Consider the following 16,113-nt stretch of genomic DNA (forward strand, 5'->3'; position numbering starts at 1 on the left):
GAGGGTTCTCGGCTGCTGGCAAAGATCTGTGTCTTGATCTGTGTGGTAGTTACCAGCATGTATACATATGTAAATACTAATCAAGCTGTACTTGAGATTAGTTGTACACTTTACATATTTCATTGATACGTGTTATGTATCTTGACAAAGTTTTTAAGAGGCTAATACAATTTGAAAACATGTTGTCTTTAAAAATGCAAATGGACAAGGCCCGCCTGGGTGGCTCAGTTGGTTGGCCGTTGACTCTTCAGTAGTAATCCTAGGATCCTGGGATGCCCCACCTCAGCCTCCATGCTCTGGGGCAGTCTGCTTGTACTGCTTCCTCTGCTCCTCCCTCAGCCTGCACCCACGTGTGCATGCTCTCTCTGTCTCAAATAAGTGAATAAATAAATATCTTTAAAAATGGAAATAGACAAAATGTTCCTTTTAAAAAGTAAAGATTGGGGGCACCTGGCTGACTTGGAGGAACATGCAATTCTTGATCTCAGGATCATGAATTCAAGCCCCACATGGAGTATAGAGATTACTTAAATAAAGAAAACGTTAAAAAATAATAATAAAAAGCAAAGATTGACATTAAATAGCCAAAATAATCTTGAAAAAAAAAAGTTAGTGGACTCACACTTCCGGATTTCAAAACTTACTGCAAAGCTATAATAATCAAGACAGTGTGGTTTTAGCATAAGGACAGACATATAGACCAATGGAATAAAATAGAAAGCACAGAAATAAACCCTTATATATGTGGTCAGTTGATTTTTGACAAGGGTGCCAAGACCATTCAATGGGGAAAAAGAATGCAAAAGAATGAAGTTGGGCCCCTACCTAACACTATATATGAAAATGACTCGAAGACTAAGCTTAAAAGCTAAAACTATAAAACTCTTCAAAGAAAGTATAGGAGGAAACCTTCATGAGATTGGATATGGCAATAATTTCATGAATATGACACCAAAAGAGGGCAGCCCGGGTGGCTCAGTGGTTTAGCGCCGCCTTCAGCCCAGGGCCTGATCCTGGAGACCCCGGATCAAGTCCCACATGGAGCCTGCTTCTCTCTCTGCCTGTCTCTGCCTCTCTCTCTCTCTCTCTCTCTCTCTGTGTCTTTCATGAATAAATAAAATCTTTAAAAAAAAAAGATCTTCTATAAAAAAATATGACACTAAAGAAAAGACAATAAAAGAAAAAATAAAATCGGACTTTATCAAAATTTAAAATTTGGGGGTACCCTTGAGTGGCTCAGTGGTTGAGCATCTGCCTTTGGCTCAGGGTATGATCCCAGGGTCCCGGGATTGAGTCCCTCATCGGGCTCCCTGCATAGAGCCAGCTTCTCCCTCTGCCTATGTCTCTGCCTCTCTCTCTGTGTCTCTCATTAATAAATAAAATATTTTTTACAATTTAAAATTTTTGTGCATCAAAAACAGTATTGGAGAGCCTAAGTGGCTCAGTTAAGTGTCGGACTCTTGATTTCTGCTTGAGTCATGATTGCAGAGTCGTGGGTGGCTCAGAGCTCAGCTGAGTCTGCTTTTCCCTCTCCCTCCTCTTCCCCCTCTCATACTCATGCAAGCATGCACTTGCTCTCTCTTAAATAAATAAATCTTAAAAAAAAAAAAAAACACTATCAAGAGAACGAAAAGACAGCTCACAGAATAGGAAAGAATATTTGCAAATCATATATCTGATAAGGAATTAGTAGCCAGAATATATAAAGAACTTCTAAAACTCAACAACAACAAAAAACAAACCACCAAATTTGAAAATGGGCAAAGGACTTGATTATACATCACATCTCTCCAAAGAAGATTGTTGTGCCCAAGATTGCGAATCCGAGAAACCACCAAGGAGCCAACACCGATGCAAGTGCACGAGGGTTTATTAGCAAGCTCGAGCTTGGGTCCAAGTATACCCAACACGGCGGAGCAGGGACTTGGACCTCAAAGTGGGTTACAGCTGGGTTTTTTATAGGCTGGTCTAGGGGATTTTCAGAAGGGGTGGAAGAATTTCTCCAAGTTCTGTTTACATTTTGATGTGGGGCTTTCAAGGGCATTGAGCTCTGTTCTCATTCTAATATGAGACTTTCTACCATGGGCGTGGGCTCTGTTGTCTTTCTGAAATGGGATTACCTGCCGAGGACGTTGAGGACATTCTGCAGTTTTTCCCATAAAGTTCAGCTCTTATTCACAGGGGCCTAAGATGGCTGTACTTGTCCTAATGCTAAACTTCAGGTGGGATAGCCTTAATTTTTCTCGGCCTCCACAAAGATACAACAGCCAATAAGCACATGAAGGGATGTTCAATATCGGTCATCATTAGGGAAATGTAAATCAAAGCTATGAAGAGATACCACTTTATAGCCTTTAGGATGTCTATTGTAAAAACATTTTCAGGACACCTGGGTGGCTCAGCAGTTAAGCATCTGCCTTTGGCTCAGGGCGTGATCCTGGAGTCCCGGGATCCAGTCCCATATCGGGCTCCCTGCATGGAGCCTGCTTCTCCCTCTGCCTATGTCTCTGCCTCTATCTCTCTGTGTCTCTCATGCATAAATAAATAAAATCTTAAAATATATGTGTATATATATTCAAAAAGAGAAAAATAACAAGTGTTGGCAAGGAGAGATTAATAGTGCAGAAATTAGAACTCTTGTATATTGGTAGTAGAAATGCAAAATAGTACAGCTGCTCTGGGAAATCGTTTAGCAGTTCCTCCAAAAGCTAAATATAGAAATACTAGATGATCCAGCAATTCCACTCCTAGGTATATATCTAAAGGAATTGAAAATAAGAATTCAAACGGGCACTTGCAATTTATAATAGCAGCATCATTCACAATAGCCAAAAAGTGGAAACAACCCAAGTGTCCATCCATGGGTAGATGGGCAAATAAAATGTGGTACACATACTGGAATTTTATTCAACCATAAAAAGAAATGAAGTACTGATACATGCAACAGCAGAAATGAACATTATGGTAAACAAAATGAACCAGACACAAAAGGTCAAATATAACATAATTCCACTTCCGTGCTATATCTAGAGTAGGTAAATTCAAGGAGAAAAAAAGGCAGATTAGAATTTAGCAGAACCTGGAGAGAGAGGGGTTAGGGGGGCTATTGCTTTATGGTATGAGCTTCTATTTGGAGTGATGAAAAAGTCTGGGAACTAAATAGTGGTGATGGTTGTACAATACTGTGAGTGTGACTATGCCATTGAATCACACACTTAGGGATCCCTGGGTGGCGCAGCGGTTTGGCGCCTGCCTTTGGCCCAGGGCGCGATCCTGGAGACCCGGGATCAAATCCCACATCGGGCTCCCGGTGCATGGAGCCTGCTTCTCCCTCTGCTTGTGTCTCTGCCTCTCTCTCTCTCTCTGTGACTATCATAAATAAATAAAAAAAAGAATTAAAAAAAAAAAAAAAAAAAAAGTTTTGAATCACACACTTAAACACAGATTTGCCATATGACCTAGCAATCCTACTCCTAGGTATGTACCAAAGAGATATGAAGACATATCCATATAAAAATTTATACATGGATGTTCATAGTAGTAGTATTCAAAATAGCCAGAAGGTAGAAACAACCCAAATATCTATCAACTGTTGAATAGATAAACAAAATGCGGAATGTTATTCAGTCATAAAAAGGAAAGAAGTCCTGATCCGCAATACAACATAAACTTCGAGAACCTTATGCTAAGTAGAAGCAACCAGTCACAAAGGACCACATATAAAAAAAAAACAAAAGACCACATATTGTATGATTCCATTTATATGAAATGTCCAAAGTAGAAAAATCTATAGACACAGAAAGTAGATTAGTGATTGACTGGGGTAGGGGGTCATGGGTTGAGGATGACATCTAAGGGGTATAGGGCTTCTTTTTGGGGTGATGAAAATGTTCTAAAATAGACTGTAGTGATGGCTGCATAACACTGTGTATATTTTTAAAGCATTAAATTTTATACTTTAAGTGGATAAATTTTATGGTTCTGTACATTTCAATACAGCTGCTTAAAGAAAAAACCAACTTGCATAAAATTCTTCTATATCATCAGCATCACCAGCACAAAATTAGAATTGTATTAGAAGATAAGATATGCTTCGTGATGGTAATAAAAACTACAAGGTATCTAGGAATTAACCTACCAAAAAAAAAGCACTGGACCTTTATGGAGAATTTTTTAAATTCTAGCAAAGAATATATCCTATAAAAGGAAAACTTGAATAGATGGATAAATTAAGAATATTCCAATAAAGTCTTTTTTTAAGATTTTATTTATTTATTCATGAGAGAGAGAGAGAGAGAGGCAGAGACACAGGCAGAGGGAGAAGCAGGCTCCATGCAGGGAGCCCGACGTGGGACTCGATCCCGGGTTGACAGGATCACGCCCCGGGCCAAAGGCAGGCGCTAAACTTCTGAGCCACCCAGGAATCCCCCAATAAAGACTTTTTGAGGACTTAAGACAAATATGTTCTAAAATGCATATTTGGAAAAAATAAAATAAAATAAAATGCACATGGAAGGGGCTCCTGGCTGGCTCAGTGGATGGAGCATGTGACTCTTAGTTTCAGGGTTGTAAGTTTGAGCTCCACATTGGGTGTAGAGATTACCTAAAAATAAAATCTTTTGGGATCCCTGGGTGGCTCAGCGGTTTAGTGCCTGCCTTTGGCCCAGGACACGATCCTGGAGTCCCAGGATGAGTCCCACGTCCGGCTCCCGGCATGGAGCCTGCTTCTCCCTCCTCCTGTGTTCTCTGCCTCTCTCTCTCTCTCTCTCTCTCATAAATAAATAAATAAATAAATAAATAAATAAATAAATAAATAAATCTTAAAAATAAATAAAATAAAATCTTTAAAAGTTTTTTTTTCTTTTGAAATAAAATGTATATGGAAGAAAGAGGGTCTACTAATACACTTCAGGACACAGTGTGGATGCTATTGTCCTCAGAATAATTCTAAAAACATCAAAGAGGAATTCTCACCCTACCAGATACATACTGCACCTCTGAAAACACAGGTTTACAAAGCCATGGTCTATTTTTAAAAATCACAATATGGAATTGGTGTATGAACAAACAAAAAATATCTGGAGATATAAATGACTGGAAAAAGATGTCTACAACATCAAAAATTGATAAGGGATTAATTCACAGAACTCCTGCATATCCCAGGTAAGTGAGGAGCAGGCTCCAGACAGGACTTCAAGGCTTCACCCAAGTGAGGATGTCAAACACTCAACAGAGGCTGGCTGAGCCTAGAACCTGCCTGCTCCACTGGTCAGATTTGAACCTGAGAAGCCAGGCCTGAAATCTAACTGGAGAGAAAGAGACGTACATTTTGAAAGAAATGTATAGTTATGTGACTCATAATTTAGACATAATAAAATCGTTATGATATGGAGATATTTCAGTTAGGGAAATTGAAGCTCAGAGAGATTAGGTAGATTGTCCCAAGTCACAGAGCAAGCAGAGGCTGAGCACTAGATTGCTTGTGTATACTAATATTTTGCATCCTGTCCATTGTATGCTGTTCCTTCCTCTCCCCTCTTCCTTTCTCTAGCCTCCCTGTCCTACGAGTCTGAATACAAAATTCTTCCAGGGTAGCGCCCTCTCTAGGGTTGTCACCCTTGCTGTACTCACCCTCTGGGATGCTTTGGAAGGCTGTGGTGTCCTTGTCTGTGATGTTACAGGTGGGGAACCCCAGCGGAAACTGGCCCGTCTCAGGGCTGACCATCTCGCCCCAACTCTCCAGATTCTCATCCAAGGGTATGGCATGGATGCTGTTGTCCTCAGAATAATCCTGCTGGCTGCTCAATGTCAGGGTGGAGGTGTCACTGAAGATAAGGCTGGAGCCAAGACTGAGAGTCTCATTGGAGGCCAAGATCAGGGTCATGCATGAGGGTGGAGAAAGGGTGGAATTGGGTCCATGGGTACTAGAGTGCAGGCTGATACCGTCACTGGAGCCAGGAATTAGGGTCAAGCATGAGGCCTGAGTGATGGTCATGTTCAAGTCAGACCTGGGATTACAATTTGAAGCCACATTGATGGTTCCCTTGGAACTCGTGTTCCAGGCTGCACCAAAGGCTCCTTTTGAGACAGACCTGGAGATCTTATGTGAAACCACAGTGATGGTCTCATTGGTATCTGGGATCAGGGTCCCAACAGAACCTGAAGCTGCATGTAGGTCCAGCTTGGAGGTGTTTCTTGAGCCCACACCAAGTATTTGGCTGGAATCCCGGTCCAGAGAGGAGTTTGAGGCAGGAATAAGGAGTGCTTTCGAGCCTGGCCTGGAGACACACTGGCCCACAACCAGGGCTTCTCTTGAATAGGGCCTTATAAATGGATTTGCCTCAGACCTGGAAGGGTTGGAGTTACTCTGACCCAAATCAGCAATCTTGCCTGAGAGTGAGTTGAAAGCCTCCTCAGCATCAGGCCCAGAATGACTCCCTGAACCCAGAGCATGGGCCTCAGTAGCGCTGGGGCTCAGAACGAGGTTTGAGGCTGGACCTAGGGCCCTCTGCAAGTTAGGCTTCAAGATGTGATTTGAACTCAGGCCCAAGGCTTCACCAGAGTGAGGAGTGATGATCTGGAGGGAGGCAGGGCCCACAGTCTGGCTGTCATCAGGGCTGGGGGTGTTACCAGATGCCAGGCCAGGGGCCTCCTCTGGGACAGGACTCAGAGTTGGATTGAGGTCTGGAACAAGAACTGAGCCAGGATTCAGGGCTGGGTTTATAAGGGGAACAAAGTTCATGTCCAGGTGGGGCCCAGAGATGGTGCTGGAGCTGAAATCTGGGGCCTCGGTGAAGCTGAGATCAGGTGTCGTCTTTGAGCTTTCACAGAGGACCAGACTAGCCTCTGGGCTCAGGGCCATGCCTGGCCTGGTGGTCTCTCAGTGCCACAGCTCCCTTCTCTCCAATAGCCAACTGTTGAGCTCCCCACAAGGCTCCTGAGCGGGAAAAAGGCAAACTCAGTCATGCTTCACCTTTTAAGTCATGCTTAAAACTTTTCCATGGTTCCCCACTATCCCCGGGATGAAAGCCCTTGCATGACTTCCAGGTCTTTCGTGACTGCGCCCAGCTCACCTGTCCAGCCCCATCTACACAGCTGTTCCCTCGAGCTCTCGGGCCAGCCATATCCCCTGGGTTTCTCTGACCACGCCATGCTTCCTCTCAACTCTTCAACAATGCGATTCCCTTGGCTTGGAACCTCCTCCCACTGTCCTTTGCCAAGCCCACTCCTCCCAGCAAAATATTCATCCTACTTTACTCCCCATTTAATGGTCTAGCCGCTGGGAGAGGTGGCAAGAACTATGCGTAGCTTAGTCCCTGGGACATCCCCAACCTCCAGCACCCAGTGGGAAGCCTGTAAATACTAGACAAAGGTAGAAAAGGGGAAGGAGGACGCTCCTTAGGGGTTGCCCTACTTCCAGTCTAAATTTCTAGAACTACCCACTGCCCTGGACAGTTTGCCTCTTCTGGATGAGGAGGCTACATAAAGGAGACCCTGGAGCAGTACTCAAAACCAGAGCCTGCCTCACCACAGCAATCTGATTGCAGAGTGAGCCCCCCAGCCGCCCCCCCACCACAACCCTACCCATCTTTCACACTTGGGCTCCTCTCCCTGTGGGAATCACTGGGACGGCTTACCTGCATTCATGGTGTTCTTAAGCAGGAGTGGGCCTCTGGAGGAGACACAGAAGACCAAGTCAGGTAACATGTGTTTTTGTAATGCTTCCTGAGCAAAGTCCACAGACCAGACACGCACATCTGCTAACCATATTGCCTCACACACACACACACACACACACACACACACACACAGAGTCCTGAAGTTAGATATTATTGCTGCATTATATACTTAAGGAATTGAAGGTCAAAGAAAGGAATGTCATCCACCCTACTGACCCTCAGGGAAGCCAAGACCATCTCTTTATGCTACTCATCCACCTGAACTCCTCCTCCAAGGCTTTCCACTGTCTTCAGGACAGTATCCCCAATCCTTAGCAACCTAAGAGGACTTTCTGTGTCTGGACTTAACACTCCTCTCACCTGTCTAGCCTGTCCAAACTCCCTTCCCCACTCCATTCCACCACCTCTCAACTCTTTAGTGTTTCTCCAAAGAACCAGGCTCTGGGTTAAGTCTGGGTCTTCCAGAAGTTGGGCATACCCTTCTCCAGATTCCTTCCCTGCTAGTTATTTCTTCTTCACTCACTCATTTATTTCATTTCATCACTTATTTATTATTCATTAATACACTAACTCATTCACTAAATCATTTACCCATTCCACAAACTTTGCTGTACATCTTTATAGCTCAGCTTTGGAAAGACCATAGATTTGGAGTCATATGGTTCTGGATTCCATCCCAGTTCAACTTCTTACTAGTCTGAGTGAGCTTGGGCAAGAGACCTTTTCCCCTCTGGCCCTCCTCCAGCTCATCTCTAACATGGGAAGCATAAAACCTGCCACCCACAGTGGTTGTGGCTTCAGTGCCTAGCACTAAAAATATGGCCTACTGAAGGCCCTCTCTAAATGATAGCCACTCTTCTGTTACTCCTTGCCAGGCGCTGCAGGCAGAAAGGAATAAGGTGCTCAGAGCCCAGTGGGAGCTGCCCTCATTCCAAGCAAACAGATCATGTACAGCTTTGCATCCTGCCTCAGAAGCAGGGAATGTCCACTTACCATCAGCACCAGAGGTGACTTGACCTGGAAGCTAATGAAATTTAAAACTCCGGGACTCCTTGCCTACACAATCCCTTTCTAAGGATACCATAATTTTGTATTCATAATTCTGTCTTCTTTTATTTAAAGAAGAGCCTAAAAAAGTCTTCAGACTCGAAAAAACCCCTAGATCTTTCCTTCATGACCCTCCCACTTGTGTGTGTGTGTGTGTGTGTGTGTGCGCGCGCGCGTGCAGGCATATACACACACCCCATAGTTATCAAAGAGAGGCATTTTCAACCTGGAAAAATATGCCTTGGATGCAGCCTCTGAGGCTTCATGTAGGATTTTGGAAGGTCTACGTGGTTCGGGCTGTGGAAGAGAACAATCTCTACCCCTCTGACATAGCAGATGCACAATATCAGGTCACTGGGCAGAAAGCTACAGGTCTCAACCCTGGCTGACCCTCCCTCTTCCCTGAGAAAAAACAGATTTCTCCCACTTTTCTCCTGTTCCCTCATGCTCTTCTTTCATCCTGCAACAGACAGGCAAGGCTTCCGAGCTGCCTGCCAGTGACTGGGACAGCCCATATCTTATCCTCCACCAAAGGGACATTCTGCATTGGGAAGAGTGGTGGTTGTCGAGGGGCTTGGATGGGACACAGGGGAGCCAACAGGGCTCATTACTGACTCAATAGTTACCAGCTACCTATTGGCCTTTGCTTCCCAGGCCCTGGAGTCCCAAAGAGGGAGGGCGAAGAACAGCCATAAAACAGCAAGTTAATCCTAAGACTGAGAGAACCACTGACTGATTTCCATCTCCTCTCCTCAGTGAGCCCTTCCAGGCCTTGAGCAGGGGTTGTGGGAGCTCTTGGGAGGTGTAATTATCATTGGATCTTCCAGTGCCTCGTTGACAACACATTTATTGGCCCAGAATATGTTAAGTACTTGTAAGCATGTGATCACACTACCCTGACAAACACACATCCGACATTGGAACACTTTATACCTAGAGAATCCAAAACAGAACTTGCTATCTTTCCCCTAAGTCAGACCTTCCTATTCTCTTCCATTTCTACTAACTGGCACTACTATGTAAGCTAGAAATGATATCATCCTCTACTCTCTTTCCTACTTGCTCCATCCAATTTGGGCTGAGTTTTGCCACCGATGGCTCCAGAAAAGCTCCCAAATATCTCCCCATATCTCAATCATCACTGCCAGACCCTAGCACAGATCTCATTGCCTAAGACACCTGTGTTTAGAGACTGCTCCCAACAAACCAATTTCCAAATTGAGCTGCAAATATCCTCCTTTAAAATTGCATTCAACAGTGTGGCACTGACATAAGGATAGACATACAGGCAAATAGAATAGAACTGCGAGTCCAGAAATAAACCTATGTGTACCCATGGTCAATTAATTTCTTACCAGGATGCCAATTCCATTCAATGGAGGTAAAATAGTCTCTTCAACAAATGGTTTCAACATGCAAAAAAAATGACATTGGATTCCATACCTCACACTATATACAAAAATTAACTCAAAAAAGATTAAAGACCTAAATCTAAAAGCCGAAATTATAAAATTCTTACACAAAAACAGGGGTGAATTTTCACAACCTTAGATTTGACCACGGTTTCTTAGATATGACATCAAAAGCACAAGCAACAAAAAGAAAAAATAAGTTAGGCATCATCAAAATTTAAAACTTGTGTACCAAAAGACACTGTCAAGAGGTGAAAAGAGGGATGCCTGGGTGGCTCAGTGGTTGAGCATCTGCCTTCAGCTCAGGGCGTGATCCTGGAGTCCCAGGATCAAGTCCCACATTGGGCTCCCTGCATGGAGCTTGCTTCTCCCTCTGCCTGTGTCTCTGCCTCTCTCTCTCTCTCTCTCTCTCTCTCTCTCTTTGTGTGTGTGTGTGTCTGTCTCTAATGAATAAATAAATAAAATCTTAAAAAAAAAAAAAGAGGTGAAAAGACAGCCTACAGAATGGGAGAAAATATTCGTAAGTCATATATCTGATAAGTCCCATACCCAGAACATATATATAAAGAACTTTTGGGGACACCTGGGTGGTTCAGTGGTTGAGCATCTGCCTTTGGCTCAGGTGGTGATCCCAGAGTCCAGGGATCGAGTCCCGCACTAGGCTCCTCAACGGGAGCCTGCTTCTCCCTCTGCCTATGTCTCTGCCTCTCTCTGTGTGTGTCTCTCATGAATAAATAAATAAAATCTTAAAAAAAAAAAGTAGACCGGGATCCCTGGGTGGCGCAGTGGTTTGGCGCCTGCCTTTGGCCCAGGGCATGATCCTGGAGACCCGGGATCGAATCCCACATCGGGCTCCCGGTGCATGGAGCCTGCTTCTCCCTCTGCCTGTGTCTCTGCCTCTCTCTCTCTCTGTGACTATCATAAATAAATAAAAATTAAAAAATAAAATAAAATAAAATAAAGTAGAAAGGAAAGAAAGAAAGAAAGAAAGAAGAAAGAGAGAAGAAAGAAAGAAAGAAAGAAAGAAAGAAAGAAAGAAAGAAAGAAAGAAAGAAAGAAAGAAAGAGTTGACAGGGAGATCTTTTTTTTAAAGATTTTATTTTAGGGAAGCCCTGGTGGCTCAGCAGTTTAGCGCAGCCTACAGCCCAGGGTGTGATCCTGGAGACCCAGGATCGAGTCCCATGTCGGGCTCCCTGCATGGAGCCTGCTTCTCTCTCTGCCTCTCTCTCTCTCTCTCTGTGTATCTCTCATGAATAAATAAATAAAATCTTTAAAAAAATAAAGATTTTATTTTAAAGATTTTATATATTATATTATATTATATTATATTATATATATATATATATTTTTTTTTTTTAAGTAAGCTCCATGCCCAGTGTGGAGCCCAATGTCAAGTTTGAACCCACAACCTAAGATCGAGATCTAAACTGAGATTAACAGTTGGTTGCTAACTGAGCCACCCAGACGCCCTTAAAAAACTCTCAAAACTCTACAACAAAAAGGCAAGAAATCAAATTTTAAAATGGGCAAATAAGACTTGAATACGATATTTTTCCAAAGAAGATACACAAAAATTTAACAAGCACACAAAAATATGCTCAACATCATTAACCCTTAGGAAGATACAAATCAAATCCACAATGAGACATTATTTTATACTCATTATTATTTTTTAAATGGAAAATAACAAGGAGCACCTGCTGGCTCAGTCGGCAGAGCATGTGACTCTTGATCTCAGGGTCATGAGTTTGAGGCCCACATTGGGCATAGAGATCACTTTTAAAACAAAAAGTTGAAAAGTTTTTCAAAAAAAGAAAAGAACAAGTGTTGGCAAAGAAAGATATAGAAAATTGACACCCTCAAACAGTGTTAATAAGGATATAAAATGGTGTAGTGTCTGTAAAAACAACGTGGTAGTATAAGAAGTCAAACAGAATCACCAAATGATCCAGCAATTCCACTCCTAGCTACATACTCAAAAGAGTTGAAAATGGATGTTCCAATAAAAACTTGCAAAAAAAAAAAAAAAAGGTTTACAGTAGCACATTCACAAAAGTCAAAGGTGAAAACAACTTAAATGTTCGTGAACTGGTGGATGGATATCCATGAAATGAAATGTTATTCAGCCACAAAAAAGAATCACTTGCTGATATTTGTTAAGGACAAACTGAAAATATCATGCAAAGTGAAAGAAGTTGGACACAAAGGCCACATATTGGATGATTCCATTTATATGAAATATCTAAAATAATCAAATCTCAAGAGACTCAAAGCAGATTAAGGCAGATAGAGGTTGCCAGGGACCGGGGAAAGAAGAGAATGGGAAGTGACTGCTTGCTGCGTACAGGCTTACTTTTGGGAGTGACAAAAATGGGAACAAGATAATGACTGTGATTACGCAACACTGTGAAGGTACTATTTGCCACTAACAGTGAGTTTTATGCTATGATTATTGTGCCACAATTTTTTAATGCATGTACCAGGCAAGAAGGTGTAGACTCACTTTTCCCTGATCTTTCCTTCCAGGGACAACTAAATATCCTGGAAATGATTCAACTGACAGCCATAAAAGGACTCTGAAAGCTAGGAAGAAGGCAGTGGATTAGCTAGGAACGTCAGGACTTGAGGGATCACACTGAGTGCGTTCCCCAGCGTTTTCTTTTTATCTTCCATATATCCCAGACTGGGCACCAGATAGGCCTGCCACACATCTGTCAAGAGCATGTGTGTAAATACACACATACAAAGGGAAAAAAGCCTGCTCCCTCTGGCTAAAGGACCAGAAAAAGGGAAGCCCAATGAGGTGGACCCCCAATGGGGAGCTCTAATCCTCTTTCCGTAACAGAGGGACCAGCAGGCCAATCCACCTGCAGGCACAGTGCCAGCAGAGCCCTGCATCTCTGGGCTCTCCATCCAGTGGCAGAGAATTTACCAGGTCCCACAGCTCCTGGCCTCTCAGTGACAATAGGTGGCCAAGGGAAGCACTGTCTTGCCCTTGCAGGCAGTACCACCAAGAATGAACAAAAGCTCCAGCAGTGCCAGAAGAGCCAAGCCATCCCAAGGCTCTGACTCCCAAGGCTCCGCTATCATTGGAACTACAGTCCATAAAATAGTCCAGAACCTACACTGTACATCTTGACAGGCTGATTGCCAGCTAAAATAGATTTAAGTAGGATCAAAAGTCTCTTAACGTAATGTCCAAGATGTCAAGGATATATCAAAAAATTATCCATCATACCAAAAGCTAGGAAAATCTCATTTGGGAAAAGATAACTAATGCCAATACTGAGTGAATCAGAGATCAGAGTTTGCAATAACGATTTTAAAGCAGTCGTTGTGAAAATGCTTCAACAGGCAATTACTGACCTTCCTGAAACAAATGAAAAACTAGAAAATCTCAGCAAAGGAATAGAAGTTATAAAAAATTTAATTATTGAAATCAAAATAGAAATTATTTAAAGACACAACTGAAAAAAATTTTAAGTTGCTAGACCAGCCCAATAATAGAGTGGAGGTGACAGAGAACAGAATCAGTCAGCTAGGGACGCCTAGGTGGCTCAGCAGTTGAGCGCCTGCCTTCAGCCCAGGACATGATCTTGAAATTCCGAGATCGAGTCCCACATCGGGCTTCCTGCCTGGAGCCTGCTTCTCTCTCTGCCTATGTCTCTGCCTCTCTCTCTCTCTCTCTCTCTCTCTGTCTCTCATGAATAAATAAATAAAATCTTTAAAAAAATCAGTGAGCTAAGGACAGATCAATAAAATTTACTTAATTTGAACAGAGAGAATGGACTAAAAAAAAGTGAACAGAGCCTCAGGGGCTGTGATACAATATAAAATATCTAACACCCTTAGAGTTCCAGAGGAAGAGAGAGTACTGAAAACATTCAAAGAAGTAATAGCTGGAAACGACCCAAATTTAGTGAAAGACATAAAGATGTCAACTGTGTCTAAATCTGGCAACACTATGCCTAAAGAATGAAGGGGAAATAAAGATATTCTCAGACAAAGAAAAAATGCATACCGATCCAACTATTCCATTCCCCTGTAGCACCCCTCTGTGACTCCTCATGGGTTTTCAAATGATGGGGTGTAGCTAAAGTTTTTTTTTTCTTATTTTTTTTTATAAGACAGATTTCTGGGCTTCCACTGTGCACCTCTGAGGGGGCTGAGAAATTAGACATTTATCAAGTTCTCCCCCTTTCACTCCACCCCAAAGTAATTATCACATAACTGATGGGTAGGCCACTGGTCTACAGGCATCCTGGTCTACAGCATGGTGGCTGTGTTGCTTTTACTAAGAGCCTCAGGCCACAGCGGGCCTTGATCTCTCTAGCACCAACCATTCCCTTCCCCACTCCCACACGTGAACCACTCTCAACTTCTCAGATGTGTTGGCCTCCTTTTTGACTTGGGGCCTTTGTAAATATTCCTTCCTCTTCCTGTAAACTTCTCCATTTAAATCTCCATCACTTTCCCTGGCTATCATGTAACATTTTAGATGCCAGTTCAGGTGTCCCTTCCTCCAGGAAGTCTTCCTGGGACCCTCAAATGTGGGTGGAAGTGCTCTCTGCACGTGCTAACTCTGTCCTAGAGGATCACTCTGTTCATTTTATGTCTTCTCTCTAAGAAATGGGCTTAGTCAGTCTCTGCCTATCTTGTTACCCCTGTTTTCCTAGCACATGGCACAGGGCCTAGCACACAGGGGAGGTTCAGAAACATTCATGGAGTGGGGGATGGACGGATCGATGACAACTCTTCAAGATAGGTATCATTATCCTCACTTACTGGCATGTTAATTCAGACTATTTGGGAATCCAAAATAATGTTTGTAAAGCCCCAGGAAACGGTAGTCAGAATCCATACCAGATCCTCTCAATTTTGCTTTTCCTGCAATTTGATATTTCTGAGCCATGAATCACTCAATGAAGCCGTATCTTCCTGTTTCTCATTCCCTAATCCCATTTCCACTTAGGCCCCTACCCTAGGAGTTGGTAAAGTCCAACGAAAACAACCTAAATGTCCTGATGCCCAGTTATAATGCACAAATCCAGGACTTTGTGGGCAGCTAGACCCGAATTTGGAACCACTCGGTCTCTCAACAGTGGTGTGAACATGGGCAGTAACCTCGCCATGCTGAGCGTCAGTCTTCATATTCAATCCATAAGATTAGTGTAGGAGAAAAAATGGATAATGCACATAGGATCATAACACCTGAGCCCCAGTAGTCCCCCAGTAAATGCTCGTCCTCATCACCCCTTTCTCCCTCTGGGTGAGGGTAGGGTAGGGGGAACTTGAAATAAAGACCCAGCCTGGCTTCCAGTTTCTCTGCCTTCTTCCGTCCCATGCCCACCAGTCTATGGCATTCTCTCCTGGGTCTTCTCACCTCCCCCAGCTCCCACCCACGGTGTTCTCAGATCAAGCCTAAACTCTTTCTCCATGAGCCAAGTTCAATGTGTTACCTCCACCTGGGGCATCCACGTGGTAACAGAAAATTCAGCCTTAAGTCAAAAGTATGAAGTCCTAACTGTGGAATTACAGCCAGAGGGGGGAAGACTTCTCCCCAGTGGGGGCTGGAGTCAAGGTGGTAACTGCCTTGTAGAGGCTGGGGAGGCTGCCCCCACCCCCTGGGACTTTCCCAGAGCCACCCCTCAGCTTACCTAGTCTCCCCCCAGCCCAGGCTGGTGTTGCGGTCTTTGTGAGGTCACCGTGACTTAGGAGTCCCCGGCCAATGAGGCCCCACCTCTTGCCGACAGGGTAGCTAGAGGCAGGGAGGTAATCCTTTCAAGGAAGGACCCTCCACCACAGCCGAGAAATGACCTTACTCAGTTGAAGTCCAAGTTCCTTGCCCAGCTTTCAAGCCTCCCCATCAAAGCCCCTCACCGTACAACCTAAGTTCTTGTTTATCTCGGGGTAACAGCCTGGTTCTGAAGAAAGTTACAGGCAGGGGGTGCAGCGACAGAGCGGGCCCTGCAGGG

General features: G+C 43.6%; 1 protein-coding gene across 7 annotated transcripts in view; it reads right to left on the reverse strand.

The window, feature by feature from the left end:
- Positions 1-15,901, reverse strand: part of MROH7 (maestro heat like repeat family member 7) — a 55,273-nt gene extending 39,372 nt beyond the window's left edge. For 6 of the 7 annotated variants that reach the window (XR_005359755.1, XM_038537443.1, XM_038537445.1 and 3 more), the window contains exons 1-3: positions 15,598-15,789; positions 7,638-7,672; positions 5,632-6,937 (exon numbers count right to left, since the gene is read on the reverse strand). Coding sequence is in view for 6 of the 7 variants with exons in the window: in XM_038537443.1 (XP_038393371.1) it covers positions 5,632-6,862 (1,231 nt within the window). In the remaining variant the exon portion in view is untranslated. The other variant, XM_038537441.1, reaches the window with a different exon arrangement.
- Between the last annotated feature and the right edge of the window lie 212 nt (positions 15,902-16,113).

Source organism: Canis lupus, chromosome 5, assembly GCF_011100685.1.
Source record: "Canis lupus familiaris isolate Mischka breed German Shepherd chromosome 5, alternate assembly UU_Cfam_GSD_1.0, whole genome shotgun sequence".
In the NCBI taxonomy this organism is placed as follows: domain Eukaryota; kingdom Metazoa; phylum Chordata; class Mammalia; order Carnivora; family Canidae; genus Canis; species Canis lupus.